We start from the raw sequence: 17,807 nt of genomic DNA, 5'->3' as shown, positions 1-17,807 counted from the left end.
TGAGTATAAAAAATTTCTATAGTTCCAATCTACTCAAAATACACAAACAGCTACCCATGCTAGCACTCCAAGTACTGGTGTGCTCATTGCTTCCTCTACTAATTCTTGAGTATTAGATTCGGGAGCATCATCTCATATGACAGGTATAAAAATCAATTTCACTTTCTTGTCTAGTTTTAGTCCTACTTCTGTGGCTGTTGCTGATAGCTCTTCTTGTCCTGTTTTGGGTGAGGAAGTTGTTCGTGCTTCCTCATCACTTTTTTTAGATCATGTGTTTTATGTTTCAAAATTTTCTATTAGCCTTTTGTTCGTTAGCCAACTAACCAAATCTCACAATTGCTCTATAACATTCTTTCCTACTTATTGTGCTTTTCAAAATCTTCATACTAGAACGAGGATTGGTTTGGGGCGTGAGAAAGATGGCCTCTATTATCTTGACGATGACGTGGTGCATTTACTCGTGGTTTAGCTGTAGTTCCTTCGTCATCATCTGTCTCTTCATTATTGTGGCACTATGATTAGGCCACCATTCCTTACAGAAGCTATGACAAGTTCTACCTATTGAGTCATCTGTATCTTCCTTGGAGTGTGAGTCATGTCAATTAGATAAGCACCATTGTGCCTTCTACTCGAGTCGAGTCAATAATCATAGCTCCGTCCCTTTTAAGTTAGTTCATTCTGATGTCTGGGGTTTATGTCGTTTTATTTCTCTTGCTGGCTTTAGATATTTTATTATCTTTGTCGATGATTATTTTAGAATGATCTGGGGGTGTATGTTGAAAGATAAGATAAGTTTCTGATATTCTCAAAATCTTTTATAATAAAATAAAAATATGGTTCTCAACTTCTATTCGTGTTTTTTACACTGTTAATACTCTTGAATTTTTAAAGCATAATGTTTCTCAATTCTGTTATACCCATGATATTTTACATCAGACCACTTTTGCCTACACCTCTCGACAAAATGGTATTGATGAAAAAAAACATCAGCACTTACTTGATGTTGCTCGTATTCTCATGATTCAAATGCATGTACAATAATATCTATGGGCAGATGCTATTTTGTTTGCTTGTTATCTAAATTAATCGGATGCCATCATCAGTTCTCCATGGGGATATTCCCTACTCATGCCTCTTTCCTGACAAACCCATTTTCTCCCTTACTCCATGTATGTTTGGGTGTCTGTTTTGTGCAGAATTTTCGTCCTGATCTTTGATAAATTGTCACCCAGGTAGGAGTGAGCAAAAATCGAACCTGAACCAATCAAATCGGTGAAACCGAACCAAACCGCAGATTTGGTTAGGTTTGAAATTTTATTCGGTTTGGTTTGGTTAGTTTTTGACATATAAAGGATAGGTTTGGATTGGTTCATATTTGTTAGTAAATAAAATCATTCTCAAACCAAACCAGATCGGCTTTAATAAAACGACGTCATTTTGATTAGGGTGTTGTTTATGTTGGAGTATTAATGTATTAGAAAATAATTTTGAATTTATGGTGTTGATTATCAATTTAGTTTTGTATTGATTAACCTTAAACCCTAAGTGACGACTTACTGGATTGTTTATTTTTTTTGTAATGTATTGGAGATCTTTATCTTAATCCTTAATGATTATGTTTATTTAAAAATTTTATTTTGTTGGGTGACAATATCTTATGTCAATTTAAATCATTTTACTAGATAAATTCTCTTGATGATACTCTTATGTGAAAAAAAAAAAGTCTTCATGAATCACAATAATAATAATAATAATAATAATAATAATAATAATAATAATAATAATAATAATATAAACTGATAAACCAAACCAAACCAGACCGTTTAAATCATGTTGGTTTGATTTGGTTTCAATCTTCTATTAGTCCGATTTGGTTTCTAGAAATGCCAAACCATTTAGAACTGGTTCGGCTTAGGTTTAAGCATGAAATCTATCCAAACCGGACCATGCTCACCCTTACACCCAAGACAATCAAGTGTATCTTTATGAGATATTCTTGGATGTAGAAGGGATATAGGTGTTATGATCCGATGACCAGAAAGTATCACACATCTGGGGATGTTATTTTTTTTTTTTGAGTCCACTCCTTATTTCTCTAATGGATCTCCAGACATCCCTATTGATCATCCTTCTCTTCCTCAACCCGTTGCATTTGTTGAGCCTAAGTTGTTTATGCTACAGCTAAACCATTGCAGGTGTATACCAGAAGACAAATCTCAGGCACCCATCTTACTCCAGTTGATCCCTCATCTACAGCTGTAGATCCGAGCCATCCACCACCTGAATCTCATGTGATTATCTCAGATTTGGATCTGCCAATTGCTCTTCGTAAAGATAAATGATCCACTACAGCTCATCTAATTTCTCATTTTGTTTCCTATGATCGTCTTATCCCTTCCTTTCGTCGGTTTGTCTTATCCTTGTTCTCTATGTCGATATTTGTCTTGTCCTTGTTCTCTGTTTTGATACCCAAGATTTACAAGCTTTGGATACTCAAGCTTGGAAAGCCACTGGATGAGGAGATGCCTGCTCTACTCTCCCGAGGTACATGGGATCTGATCAATCCTCCTATTGGCTCTGACATTGTTGGTTGCAGATGGATGTTCACTGTCAAATATAAATCAGATGTGACTATAAACAGATACAAAGCCAGATATATTGTCAAAGAATTCATTCAGACTTATGGCGTTGACTATTTTGAGACATTCTCACCGGTTGCTCGGCTAAACTCTATCAGGGTGATCATCTCAGTGGCTATCAATAAAGAGTGGCCTATGTTCCAGCTTGACATAAAAAATACCTTCTTATATGGTGATTTGACAGAGAAGGTCTATATGGAGCAACCTCTTGGGTATGTTGCTCATGAGAAGAAGATGGTGTGCAAACTTAAAAAGGCAATTTATAGCCTCAAGCAAAATCCTCGTGCTTGGTTTGATAAGCTCAATCAAGTTGTTATGGCATTTGGTTTCCGTAAGTGTAACTTTGATCATCCTATTTTTGTTCATCGAAATTCTATAGGAACTATTATTTTAGCTGTTTATGTTGATGACATACTATTGATTGAGAGTGATCTAAGTGGTATATAAGAAACTAAGGAGCATTTAAAATGGCATTTTGTTACTACAGATATGGAAAAGTCTAGATACTTTCTTAATATAGAAATTGCACACAGCAAACAAGGTGTGTTCCTTTCTTAGAGTAAGTATGCCTTAGATTTGTTACACGAGACTAGATTACTTGGATGTAAATCTGAAAGTACTCTCATTCACATTGATCCAGAGTTTTGGACTGAAGATACAAAATTATTTGAAGATATTACACGATACAGGAGATTAATTGGCAAACTTATTTATCTCACTGTTACTAGACCAGACATGATCTTTGCAGTGGGGGTTGTAAGCTAGTTTATGCAAAAGCCTAAGACAATTATTGAAAAGCAACCTTAAGAATATTAGCTTATGTTAAGAATTCACTATGAAACGGTCTGCTGTACAAAAAACACGAACATCTTAAATTGAAGCCTATTCAAACTTAGATATGCAGGAGATAAAGGGGACAGAAAATCCATGTCAAGATACTGTACATATGTAGGAGATAATCTTGTAACCTAAAGAAGTAAAAAGCAGAATGTTATTGCTAGATCTAGCACCGAGGCTGAGTATAGAGCTATGGCACATACTACTTGTGAGATGATGTGGATAAAATCATTAATGTCTGAGCTTGATTTTGATCATCCTGGTCCTATGCCTATGCATTGTCATGATCGGACAGTTATTTATATAGCCAGCAATTCTGTATTCTACAAGAGCACCAAGCACATCAAAGTAGATTGCCATTTCGTAAGAGATGCTGTGATGAGCAAAACCATCGTAACACGATTCACTCCATCCAAGCAGTTAGCTGACATTTTGACCAAGCCTCTGTCTTTTGGTATCTTCAAATCCATGTGTAACAAGCTTGGGTATGTTAGATATATATGCTCCAGCTTGAGGGGGAATGTTAGAGTTATGATTTATTTAGAAAATTTTTGTACGAGAAGGATATACGTAGTATATCTTTAAGCATAGTCGTACTTCTTTCCTTAGGTTCTTATTTCCCATCTATTTAAAGAGATGGAATCTTGTCAATGAATTCAATTCCTTGAAGCTTTTTCTTTCTAACAAGGATGCCATAGGACTTCCAAAGAAGATAGGACTTAGATGGTTTGTGCAAGGGATTGCATTAAAAAATAATAAAAATAAATTAGGATTCACAAATATATAAACACAACTAGAAAATTAAAAATAGATCGGAAGAAACTAAATGCAATAGAAGATAATACCACGAAACGTTCCTAGATTTACTATTAGACAATTTAGTATCATATGACAAATTAAATAATAAGCTTATAATTGTTGTCCATAAATAATAGTTTAAATTGACTATCTAATGAACATGATCAATAGTTCAAGTTAATGCAAAACAAAACTCTATCAAATAATGAATAGTCAATACCAAGAATTCCGTCTCGGTATTGGACCCTATACCGATGAAATCCATTGTAGTGTTGGTACACGGTATGGTATGGTACACTTGTGTACCGATTTGCATCTGGTATAATATAGTATGGGGCGTACCAAGCGGTTCGGCCCGATATGAAATTCCATGGTCAATACAAAGTTGAAACTACACAATTAATTAAAAACTAGTCCAACCTGAAAATTGTGACTAAGATGTTTGGGCCAATGATAAAGATGGTGGAGGTCATAACCTATTTGCATATAGGGGCTGCCAAGGTGGTCAGATCTTAAGCAGGGCAGCCTGCATATGACCTAAGCTTGGGAAATTGCCTAGTAGAACAACACTCAGTCATGGACCTCCAAAATATAAAATTGTCAATCAACACAAATTTTTTATTTATGGTCTTTCTTAGAAATATTCATTCATCAATTTAGATTGTTTATCATTGATTTTGCATGGATAGTGCAATTTGACACACACAGTTACATGCACCCCCCCCCCCCCCGCGCCCAAAATACACATAAACATACATATGTATGAAGATAGAGTACAATAATATCTAAAAACATAAAAATGGGTGTAATTTCTTCCATCTCTGATGAATAAAAGGGCATAATATATCAATAAATATGTAGAAAAACTTTTCAACACAAATAATTTATCCTCATCCTCCATATCATGTCCCCCCCCCCCCCCCCAACGACAAAAAACACATCCACCCTCGAGAGAGAGAGAAAGGATTTGAGTATCATGTATCGTAATTGTTATAGTTACCAGCTCTCATAGCATTCATACCATACCACCGTGCCATGCTGATTGCATGCCAAGAAAAAGGGGATTGTGATGAAGGACCCATGATATAATGGTACGATACCTTCATCCCATGCCCTTTTCTGCACAGAAGTACATACCAGTAATCATACCATCAACCATACAATCATAGGGAGCAATCCTAATGAAGTGCAAACCTAGGAATGCCATGGGCAAAGGCAAAGACCAAATAAAGAATCACTCATTTATCAAAGGTATCACATAAGACCGTTGAAAAAGTATCACAAAGAAAATCTAGACAGCGTTAGCTGGCGATCTAGACAGCATCAGAAGGCACTTCAATCAAAGCATGGATTTTTAAGATAATAGGATAATTTCTGCTTAGTCCTATAAAGTATTTCTGAAGAAGGGATCCAAACATGGAGGATGGAACAAACAATTAACTATAATGAATCCACATATGAGAAAGAGAATTGAAACATCCAGATAGCAAAATACTTACAACAGAAGTTTCAGCAAAAGATGGTAAAGCAAAGTTTTAGTATAGAATGAAGATCACAAGAAAGTGATATAACAGTCTTATCAACCGCATCATCGGAATGGAAGCAACAACCCATAATAAATGATCTAACTCTATTTTCTTGAACATGTTCAATAAGTAAATAGTGGCACTAAGATATCTAGACTCCACTCTTTCAAAAGCCTATGCATCAATTTTTTTTGACTTTCCTATGTCCTGCTACATCCAGTACCACTACTAGCCTAAGAAATTATGTTGCACAAGCCACTTTATACAACAAAAATACTTTACAATCTTAAAATCTATGAAATCTTTCAAATGCAGATCACTTCCTTGTCTCATGTAAGAGATGAGGCAGCATAAACCATGGCCTGCCATTCACACCCAATTACATTGTAAGTACCAAAAAATATAAAGTTAAATGCAAATACTTTCACAAAGGTAACTATTCTGTTAAAAGAAACATTTAATTTGAACTAAAAAGGCTACCTAAAAACTGGATCACAGCATACTTCTACAGCCCAATGATCTTAAACATCAAGAAAACACAAAGTAATATATTTGGATAAAGCAAAAAATAAATCTAATGATCCAGGAGGATCCTCGAACTCGATGTAGACCACTTTAGCTACTACAGATAGGGCTGGACAGGATTCAGGAGCAAATCTTCCTTCTCTCCAATTGGATCATCTAATTATATATAGCCAAACTCAAGTTAAAAAGGCACCCTTACCGAGTCATGGTAACAGTAGCCTATGTACCGCAAGTAGAAATATTCAGAAGGTCTAGCAGGATGTGGTAACTATAGATCATGGTTGCAAATTTGTGAAACAGGTGCAGCAAATGAGCTACGATGTTTAAAAAATTAAAAGACCATATGCTTATTTAATTCATCTTGGCAATATTGAATATATCAGGACAAAGATCCTTGATAGAAGCACCAATGTAACAGCACAAGGTAATGAAGACCAAAATTAAACTCTGAGCATGGAACCATAGGTATATAACTTTGACCAACAAGACAAGTACATTATTGAGCTGTTTGCATAATAAATGGCATCTCTAAGATTCATGCTTGCCTCTAAGGTAACCAAACTCAAGGCATGGGAAAGTAAGACTTCTGGTCCATGTTGATAACAAAGAAAAAAAATGGAGAGATTTAAATTTGTAAATATGCCAAAGCTTGGTCATATGTACAAATAGAAAATGCCAAAGCTTGGTCATATGTACTCACATAGCAATCAATCGGATTTTTATCTCCTAGGAGCTCCCTCATCCGTTATATTTGAAGGTCAACTTAGATGGGAGTGTCAAAGATAGACATGATGGGACTGGTTTTGTGATCCATGGACTTGACTTCAGATTTATGGCAGCTGGGGGGACTTAATTATAGGAGCCTGCAATTCTGGGGTGGAGCTTTATGCGACTTGGGCGGAGATTGTGTTTGCCGGTAGACATTGGGGGTAAGTTTGCTTGTTACGTAGGATGACTCAGCCACGATGCTTCAAAACTGCATCTGTGGTGGTGTCACTCACCTCCTTCTACATGACATCTTAATTTTGCTGGATGGATACACTGTACAGATTATCATGCATGTCTTCCACGAGACGAATACTGCAGCTATCTGGGTGGTAGTCTTTATAGCTGAGTATATTGGAGAAGTTCTTTGGATTGAGGTGAAGATTATTTTTGGATAACTTTAAAATATTTTATGTTTTGATTTTTTTTTATTGTATTCACATAATTTTTTTTTGGATGAACCGTTTTATAAAAAAAAAAAAAACGTTTAAAATAGAGGGAAAAGCAGGCAAAAACGAAGAACTGCAAAGAAGCAGTGAGTCGTTAGCCCCGGCAAAACCCATGTCTCCCAAAAATTCTCTCCCCTCCCACTGCCTCAACTTCCTTTCCTCTCGTTTCCCATGCCATGGATTTCCGGTTCCCCCTGCCCTCCACCCTCCGCGGCTGCCGCCCGAATCGCTAGCCGGAGAACTGCCGACCTATTCCCGACTCGCTGCCACCCGCAACCCCCCATCACTCCCTCCGCAGCAAACTCCTCTTCGGAATCCTCCTCCTCCGACACGAAGCTCTCCACCTTCTGCGCCGCCGTCGCCGAGTTCTCCAAACGCCCCCACGGTCCCCTCCCCCCTCCCGGCGCCGTTCCCCGTCGCTCCCTTCCCGCCTCCTACAACGCCCTGATGAAGTCCTTCTCCCGCTGCGGCGATGCCGACGAGGTCCGCCGCCTCTTCCGCGAGCTCCAGCTCTTCCGGTCAGCTCCCAACGCTCTCTGCTACAACACCCTCATCAACTCCCTCGTCGTTGCCAACCGCCACGCCGAGGCGGAGGCGCCTTCGAAGAGATGGTCTCATCGGGCGTCGCCCCGACCACTTCCTCCTATACAATTCTCATAAAGTCGCGATCTTTACACCCCTCCCTCATCGATTCTACTTATGACATCATTCAGTTCATGGTTCGATCCGGCCGACACCCCGACAGAGTCACCTACTTGACCCTGATCGCCGGCCTCTGCCGCGCCGGGAGGATTGAGGAGGCGTGGGGTGTTTTGGATCAGATGCTCGAAGAAAGGTTGATGCCAACTGTTGAAGCTTATACTTGTATCGTTCATGGGTATTGCTCGGCAGGACGGATCGAAGAGGCCAAGAGGTTGATGGGCACTATGGAGGCCCTTGGCTGCCGACCGGACGTGGTGACTTACAGCATCTTGGTGGAGGCCCTATGCAGAACCGCCGAATTCGAGGAAGTGGAGAAGATCTTGAGGGAGAGTGCGTCCAAGGGCTGGAAACCAAATGCCATCACCTACAATATCTATATGAATGGGCTTTGTAAAGCAGGCAAGGTCGACGAAGCATTCCAACTGTTCGAAGTTATGCGGAAGAGGGCTTGTGCCCTGATGCAATCACTTTGAACATCCTTTTTGATTGCCTTTGTCGGGACTCGAAGGTTTGGGAGGCCAAGAGCTTGCTGGAGAGGAATGCTGAATTGGAATGGGATGTCGATGTCTTCTTCTACAACACTTTGATGAGTAGGCTTTGTGAGCTTGGTGAATGGATCAGTGTTCTAAAGCTCTTGACTGATCTGGTGAAGAAGGGAATTGGACCGGATGCTTGCACGTTTACGATCGTGATTCGAAGCCTTTGCAGAGCTGGGAAGCTTCGTAAAGCGAAATGTATTATGAGCAGCAGGGGATTTGGTGCTGATGTTGTGGCTTATAACACTTTGCTTCATAGGTTTTACATGGCAGGAGAGTTCAATGAAGTCCAGCGGCTTTACGTGAACATGGTCCTGGAAGATATTGTTCCAAATAAGTTCACCTATGGTATCATGATTGATAGTTTTTGCAGAGAAGGAAGATTTTTAGAAGCTATTGATTGTCTTCTTGGATCCCTCAAACAAGGGTTCTTATCTGATCTGGTTGTTCGTCTAAATAATTGGTTGATTAAGGGTGGGAAGCTGAAAGAGATACTACAACTGCTTGAAGAAATGACAAAACGAGGCTTCGTTCCAGATGTGCGTATGTTCAATGCGCTGATAAGTGCATTTTGCAGGGAGGGATACTGTTGGAGAGAAGATGTATATAAAGTTTGTCTCATTCTCGACAAAATGCTTGGAGTCAAGTAAGTTATCTCAAGATGATGAGATTCTTCTGATCAATAGTCTGAATGAAAGCATGGGCTTAAGAAAGGTAACATTTCCTCTCTTTTTTTGTTAATGTTACATGTTCATGATGTGAATGTTCAAATGATGCTGGGTTTAATGTACGTGGTTGCAGTGTTATTTCCATTCTGAATTATTCACCTTTCAATATAGGTATACGAGAAGTTCACACAACAATTTAAAGCTAAAATGAGTGTTGAATATTTTACCAAGGAAATTCTTGTCGAGGATGAACAAGTAACGTTGAAAGTGAGCTCTCAGTCTGTTTCACTTGTTCCTTTTTCTTTATATATATATATATATATATATATATCTTTCAAAATTTGTGATGAATAATAGTTGTTTTCTGATATAGATTTGGGGTGTAACAAGAAAGGAAGGATTTCGGATTCTTGGCATCAAATTCTACGGGGAAACACATGACTGCTTATTGGACTACAGCACCAATGTTTTTGGGTCAGTTGACCATAGAAACTCTTGACAACTGCCACAAGAGTTTCTTCACCGGGTTTCCAATGCCCAAGTGTTTTTTTTTTTTTTTTTTGCTTATTTTCAGAAATAATCAATTTTGCATCTACTTTTTTCTATTCTTTCTTACATCCTTGGAATTTATTTATGGTTTCATCATTTTATCTTCTCTTGTAGAATTCTATGCAGTAAAGTATGTGTTGTTATACATTCTCAAGAGGTTCTGCTGATACTATGCAATACATTCAAATAAACTGGTCTTTTTTTAACTGGTTATGCGTAACTGTGTGGAAAATGATTACATTCTGATGCAACCTTTGAATTTTCGAGTCTTTTTTCTTTTCTTGTTTTAGAAGTCCGGTCCGAATTTCTGAAATTTTGTGGCCCACCTCTCTATGCCCATGTGGATGGCTCACTTTTGAGGGATGTAGCATGGCTTCTGTAAGTCAATATAACAAGCACGATATCTTGCCGTACATTTCTTTTTTGTGTATGAAAAAACTCTCAGTGCATGTAACCAATGACATAGCAAAAGCAATATACCCCATTTTTCCTAATCAGCACCATGCACTCATTTTCATTGCAATTGTTGTCCTGTTGCACCAGATGTAACTCACGATTTCCCCTAAAATATCATCAGAGCTAATGACACTGATAATCAGAGCCAGAATTATTAGAATAATCAATTAACCTTCTGCTCCATAACCAATCGTTCACTTGTGGGTCGTGTTTTTCTTCCTTTGCTGCTTGTTGGTTGTTTGATTAATTTCCCTTGATTTGCAGGGATCATTTTTCGTGTATCTTCTTTCTTTCTGATTCTATATGGTGGTGATGGATTATCACAGTCTATGATGGCATCAATTTTGATTAAGAAGAAAGCAATGGCATAATTGTTATGTGGATCTGAAGTTCAGTTATTTCCGCAATTCACAATCCATGGGTGATCCTGTTGGTATCGGAGCTTGGTAGTATAAATGTGGTTATTCTGAACAAAAAAAAAAAAAAAAAGAAATCTATCAGATGAAAATGTAGTATAATTACATTGTTCATGAACCTCATTTCACGATTACGCAACAACTATAAAGATAGCTACCTATGAATGTTGCACAGTTGTCAACCAGCATCATGAAGCTTTCAAATTTTTTAATCAATTATATAGAATGCATTGTTTGATTTGATTTTTCCGTCAGTTCATGGTGAAATATTTATCACAATGATCTGGGCCACAGAATGCCATCTTACAAGGAGGAGGATGTCATCCAATGATCAATTTAATTTAATTACTTATTCTCTGCGGTTGGCCAAATCGCTGATCCCACCAATTAGGTTCCTCCAACTCCTCTGCGGCACCGGCACTGCTCCATGCTTGGGATTCCATTCCTGAAGCAACAACCGATGTTTTGTAAAATATACAAGAAATACGAAACAACATGCTGATGAAAAATACTGCAAGCAAACCCAGTACACAAACCCAGTACACAAGAAAAAACTGCCACAACAATATGGAGCTTGGTGATTCAAGGGAGCTCCTTACGAACTAGATTACAGATAAACGTGTTAGCATCCTTCATCAAGTTTCTCAAATCACCTAGAATGCCCCATTTAAAGTAATTGATTTTTGACATCTTAACAGACATCTGTATCGGTGACACTATTATAAATTCTGACCCAAGAACATCACCACTCATCCAAGAATTAAGCTTGAATTATTATGAGAATGCATGTATTCTAAGATGCTCAGACCTGACCAGTCAATTGTCGCGAGTCATTCAAGATGAATGAACAACAGAAACAAAAAGCATTCAGAGTTTTCTTTTTTAAAAGATTGAAGAAAACATGGCTGTTCAGATAATTTATACAATTTCAGCATCATATATGCCAAGAGCTGGTATAGTCTTACCTGTGCTGGCTGAAGGAATTTCCTGTGAGACAGGATCTGGTACACTCGCAACAGAAACCGGTACCATGCTCTTCATGGATATTGATGAGGTATCACGCAAATGCGAACCAGAAACACAGAATTCTGAGAAGGTGGATCCATTACCATCCTTCATACTATCGAAAGCATGATCTTTACCTTGAAGTTGATCAGCAAAAACAGAGTATTGAGGTTCAGAGTATGGAGATTTGGATTCATCTTCTGGTTGTTGACTCAGAAAATATAAACGTGGACTGCATTGGAAAATCTTGTCCATATTCTCCCTCAACGAGTCTTGTTCACACTCCAGAAAGTGCCTAGTTCAAGCAAGAAGTTGATAAGTGTTAGACAAAACATTAGGCTATTCACCTCCTATGGAAGTACACCACAACGTTGGAAGTGAAAATATCAATCAAATTACCACCAATCAAACTTGTAGATGTTCCTGAAGTGGGTGGAGATATTATTGAAGAAATTCGGGTGAGAGGGTGAGATAAATGGCTCCCGATATCAAGTTGATCTGATTATCTACTGAAGAATTACATGAGTACAAAGCAAGTTTGTTTTGTATTCACTCACTCTTTTTATAAAAGGAAAACATGATATATGAAACAAAATTTCTGCTTAACAAAGAACAAACTAGTGCATATTTCAGTGGTTGCTTGCAATTCTATCATTTTGTACTCATGCGTCTATGAAAAGTCAAGACCAACACTGGTTTCTTTACTTGCATGCCCCTCTAAAAGTAAAGTTGAAACATAAATGGTTGGTTTTGTTAATAAGGCACCAGCTACGTTTTCAATGCACCAATACATGCACAAACATATTAATAAACACTATATATTTAAAATTATCAATTACCGAATAGATCATTAGCTTTACATGCAAATCAGACTGTTGATGCTTCATAGCATTAACCAGCTTAGGATGATAAGATTTCACCTGTGTATACTCGCCTGGAAGCCAGTAAAATCTGTAGTAGGTCGCCATCTGGTATGCTTTCTCGGCTGAGGATCGGTCTCTTTGTAAAAAAGAGGTGGCCTAGCTATCTGAACAAAACAAGCAGAAAGCTTTGTTAAGAGAACTGATACATTATGCCATTAGAAAACATCTCTTGATGCTCATATAAGATTACCTCTATATCCAGGGTTCCATCCCCTGTTTCAGGGTATGTTACCTTTAGACCCTTAATATGTGACCAAGGAATTTCAATCTTGCTCTTCAGGCCACGTTCAAGAAACTCCCAAATAAGTTTTTGTCTCGCAAAGTAGCACTTAGCCTCTAGATCACCTTCATGTCTTGATACATGCTGTTTACAAGGGTACGTCAATTAGCCACCAGACAAATCTTTATCCACCTTGATAAAGAACTACTTGTAAGCAAACAAAGCACATAAGATTTTCTACTGAGGGCAATTAGAAAAATCTTGAGTTTGTATTCTTGACTATGCTCTAACCAGTAGCAATCAAGAATGATTAGTATTTTACTCTACATAATCAATTACAGACCTCTGGTGAAAAAAAGCTATAATTCAGGGAAAGTAAAGTTCAATAGCAATTTTATTGCATTGATTCCATTGAATATTCAATACGTCAAGCTTTAGAATCAAATTCTCCTACCTCCCAAGCTCCGATTCTCAAACGGGTAGGCGCATGAAACTTTGAAGGTTTCATCTTTCTGGTAGCTTGAGAAGGCTTCGTGTCAGACAATGGAATAGAGAAAGTTATGTTAGATGTTTTAAAAAGATGTTGTGAATAAAGAGAGAAAAAAAAAATGCAAGTAATTCAATAACATAATTCAAGATCTCAATAAGTATCTCTCAACCAAGAATTCTGATTATTTGATATAAAAAAAAGTGGAAAAAGTGTTGTACCGGATGCTTCAAAGGAGCATTATTCTTCTTCGGTCTCTTACGGAGCGGTCTGTAGTCCTCCTCCAAGAAGTCCTCTATCTGAATCTCCGGCATGATCACCACTGCCGCCCTTTGAGTAGGAGAGGGAGGGAGAAAGAGCAAGAGCCAGAGATGGCGCTCGAAGTTGGAAGCGACGAGGGAAGAGATAAGCGGATAGAGGGCTTATATAAATAGAGGAAGGTGGTGCTAAATATAAAAAATATAGGAAACAATAATATCTAAATAGGAAACACATATCGAATTTGATAATGTATAACTTTTTATTGCCCCATTAAAAAAAATACACGATTACGTTATTGGATTTTTTGATTAGCATCATGACGTACGTGCATTATCTTAAAAGATGAGGTACAGCTTGGTCCCAACATAAATTCCATATCTTGCTTTACAAACCAACAACAACAACGTACGATTTACTTCCTTTACAAAGCAGCAACGTACCGACCTACCATACACCACGTCCCACCCATTGAGGAGGAGGAAGAAGAAGAAGAAGACTCCCATCTCCTGCGAGGCTCGCCTCCGCCTTTACAAGGCCATCCCGTTCCCTCCAAGATTCTTTCACGACCACCGACCCTGTTTTCTGCCTCTTTCTTTCTCTTCTTCCCTCTTGACCTTGCCGGTTTCATCTATTGTGATCACCGGAAATCGACGTTGGAGAGCACCGCCGGAGCCAAGGTAAAGCCCCGCCTTCTCCTTTGCTGTCTCTTCCCCATGTCCTTAAATCACACCTCCGTCTACTTCCCCTGTTTTTCCGATCACCATTGCGGCTGTTCTCCCTTGAGGAGCCCTTGGCCGAGTACCCTGTAACTCTTCCATGGATCACCAGATGGAACATGGCCGCTGGTGAACACCCAAATCCAGCCAATATCAAATTTTCATGTTTCAAAAAAATATATATTTACATTTGCTAGAAAAAAATATTTAGAATGTTCTGGCTTCATAGAGAGTTGTCAGTCTATGTTGAAGGTTTTTATGCATGCATATTGATGTAATTGAAACAAATTTTTAAGAAAAAAGTCTAAAGTGAATCAAATCATTTGAATAATGGGGTGAAACAAGCTAGACCTAACGATCTTTGTATTTTGCTGAATGGGCACATATTCTCAGGTTGTAATTCACCAAGATATAAACCTCTCGATGTCTTGTTGGACACGCATTCAGGATTTTTATTGTCAATTTCTTATACCATGCCTGATGGGATTCTGCTGCTGTCATCATCTTATACTATACCTTTGGAGCATCTTCTTATACCATGCCTGGATGGATTCTGCAATTATAGGGATGTCTTCAATGCTTGCTCCAGTACTTTGGATTATCTTGTTCATCTTTTCTGGTTGCTTCCTACTGTTGTAATTACCATCACAGCATCACTCTATCAATTAAAGGTGAAAATGATTTGGATATTATTCTTTCGAATCCATTTTCATATCCAAATCAATCCAGATATGAATAAAAATTTGAATATATAACTACTATCTATACATATCCGTCAGAAAAAAAAAAAAAAATGGATAAACAACTATCCGATCCATATCTGAATATCCGAATTTATATGCAATCCTATATAATTTTACATAATAATTATTAATTTTTTAAAAAATATATAACTATATAAATATATTATTAACTTGATTTATTATTTATTTAGTAATATCTTTGATTTTGTAATTATAAAGTTTATTATCGAAGTAACATCTATAACTATATCTATACTTTCAATATTCGAATTATATCTATATATATTTAAAATAAATATAATATAAATTTTTATATCCAAATAATATCCATATTCATATTTGTATTCATTTGATAAAATAAATATGGATATGTTGGTATCCAATCCACTTCCGATTCACTTTCAACCCTACTGTCAACTATTGCAATTTTGTTTGTATGCAGCAGGAAACTATATTTTGTTGTTCTATAACTCTATACTCCACTGTAATGGCGTTACTACTCTTTTTAGTCAGAAAGAAAAAAAAAAAAAAAGAAAAAATCATGTTCTCACACCTCCTTAAGAAATAATAATAAAAAAACTGCAAACGTCCGATGCTACTATCTTTCATTTTTTTTTTTAGAACAGAAATGATGCCAGTGGAAATATTTAACTCAAAACTTCACAACTTCCAAATGATGCCTCATTATTCTACCTTGAACTGAAAATTGGCGCATGCTCCTACAACTTATGAACCAGAGTTTGTTACTCTAAAATATAAACCAGACAAAAATCATGCAGTTGTAATATATTTTATGACGTGCTTAATAACACAAGAATAGTTCAAAAGTTTTCCAAAAGTAATGTCGCAAGAAGCTATTATTAGATCTCAAAATGATTATCCCTGCCCGACGGGTCTACATTCATCCTGAATGCCATCGGGTCTCATATATTTGTTTCCGCATTAGAGCATTGAGCTTTGTGAGAGCACCGCACTGCAATAGAATGGTGGATTTCAGTGATATCATTTGAGCCGAGAGAGTCGCAAGCAACAGTCCTAATTGTCAACCAAGTCCAGTGAGCTCATCATCACTTCTAACTTCTTTTCATTTATGAATATAAAAAAACTCGTGAAACATAATAAGTTTACATCATTAATCCTTATTTTGTTGGGGTTGCTTCAAATCGGCTTTTGAGCAGAGGTTGGGATACTATGATGACAATTTTGTTAGAACGATGGATTACCTTCTCTTCCAGTCTCCAATTATAGCTATACTTAGTTCACTCTATTGCTTATGCAGAAAACAAATGCTGGAAATTGGATCCAGATCACTCTTTCTCAATTATGACTGAGGGGGTAGGGAGTGCTGAAAGAGGTGGCCGCAAGAGAAGATACAAGGATGGCCCCAGAATTGGAATAAGTGCCACTGGCAAAAGCCAAGAACTTTGACTGGTCCTGCAACAGGGGGAACAAGTGAGTTCTTTGATGAGAAAGCCATTCTATTTTTCCCTTTATTTTAAAACATTTAGGTTTCTGAGCATATTATGAAAAGAAGCATGGGTGCAGAGTGTTCAGTTTACCATCTCCTTGCAGTCATATCATTATAGACCCAAAAAGGTGAGAAGGCTGAGCATAGCGCAAAATCAATGCATGTAATATGGATCTGCAATGAAGAAAATGTTATAGGTAAATGCAGAGTTCTTACATGAGGTCAATGGACTCTGATGTTGACTTCACGGAAAGAAGTTCCCAGCTTCAAAAAGTTTTTGTAAAGTATTTGATGCAGTTCTGTAGAACAGCTGAACAGGAGCCGCTGACTAGTTAAAAAACTGACAGTGTCTTTACTAGGTTAAAATGCTGGTCGAGCAAGTTAAAGAATGAAAAAAATTGAGATTTCACATGGGAGTACGCCTAATTGAAATTTCCAATAGTATGTCATGATACTTACATACTTGCTTTCTCTGAAGTATCGGTAGAACTCCTTCCACACATCACTATTAGCTAAACCAGCATACATAGTTAGGCCCAAGCTGCAACAAGTAAAATCTGGTTTGCAATGGAGTTACTATTCAGCCGCAGAAAGAGGAAACAATAATCAGGTAAATATGGCAGCATATAAACCATCAATCCGATCAGTTTGATTGGAGTTTCACCTACAAATTTTGCATGTTTCCACTATTTCAAACTATCAATGATCAAAACTCTAAATACCAAAAGCTTTCAGGCAACGCTTTACAGAAACTATATTGAATGATTGGGATTCTTTGTTTGTCACTTGAACCTTTTCAAATTGTAATTCAATGATGGTTAAAATCAATGAGTTATGCATGTGCTTGATGTAAAAAGGTTATAGTATCACTCATATACACAAAAAATTGTATACAAATTTACTAAGCATATTGTGCTTATGTGCATCGGAGTTTCTTAGCCCAGCAGTTATCTTTGAATCTAGAAAATTTAAAGGCCATCTACTGATTTCATCTTCTCCAACAGCTGGTGGAGGTGGCTTCCAGAGAACAAAGTATGGAATAAGAGCATATGCACTGCCAAAGAATGAAACCACTAGGAATGGCCAGACAGGTATCTTGCTTCTTGAACTTCATCACC

General features: G+C 37.5%; 3 protein-coding genes across 10 annotated transcripts in view; 1 reads left to right on the top strand and 2 right to left on the bottom strand.

Annotated features, from left to right (window-relative positions):
- LOC140859703 (uncharacterized) overlaps positions 1–17,807 on the bottom strand; it is a 134,673-nt gene that overhangs the window by 104,626 nt on the left and 12,240 nt on the right. The gene's annotated exons all lie outside the window — the stretch shown is intronic.
- LOC105050646 (uncharacterized) lies at positions 7,608–10,696 on the top strand. The gene is given in 5 exon segments (XM_073262121.1): positions 7,608–8,131; positions 8,134–8,682; positions 8,685–9,491; positions 9,617–9,712; positions 9,819–10,696. Coding segments are annotated over 3 exon segments (1,713 nt in total). The 5' UTR covers positions 7,608–7,710; the 3' UTR covers positions 9,428–9,491; positions 9,617–9,712; positions 9,819–10,696.
- On the bottom strand, positions 11,058–15,167 carry LOC140859727 (uncharacterized). The gene is made up of 6 exons (XM_073262123.1): positions 13,723–15,167; positions 13,469–13,543; positions 12,985–13,158; positions 12,792–12,898; positions 11,832–12,166; positions 11,058–11,311 (listed from the first exon to the last, which is right to left on the bottom strand). Exons 1-6 carry the CDS (start codon positions 13,813–13,815, stop codon positions 11,208–11,210), a joined length of 888 nt encoding a protein of 295 aa, XP_073118224.1. The 5' UTR covers positions 13,816–15,167; the 3' UTR covers positions 11,058–11,207.

The sequence above is a fragment of the Elaeis guineensis genome, chromosome 8 (genome assembly GCF_000442705.2).
Source record: "Elaeis guineensis isolate ETL-2024a chromosome 8, EG11, whole genome shotgun sequence".
Lineage (NCBI taxonomy): Eukaryota > Viridiplantae > Streptophyta > Magnoliopsida > Arecales > Arecaceae > Elaeis > Elaeis guineensis.
Note: the sequence above shows the minus strand (reverse complement) of the source record. Positions and strands in the feature narration are given on the sequence as shown.

Bases quoted from the DNA above. Each gene is read 5' to 3' on its own strand.
- LOC140859727 (XM_073262123.1), bottom strand. From the start codon at position 13,815: ATGCCGGAGATTCAGATAGAGGACTTCTTGGAGGAGGACTACAGACCG. The intron at 12,899-12,984 runs GTAATCTTATAT...TGTTTTGTTCAG, and splicing joins ATGGAACCCTGGATATAGAG to ATAGCTAGGCCACCTCTTTT. The intron at 12,167-12,791 runs GTGAAATCTTAT...TGCTTGAACTAG, and splicing joins TTCCAGGCGAGTATACACAG to GCACTTTCTGGAGTGTGAAC.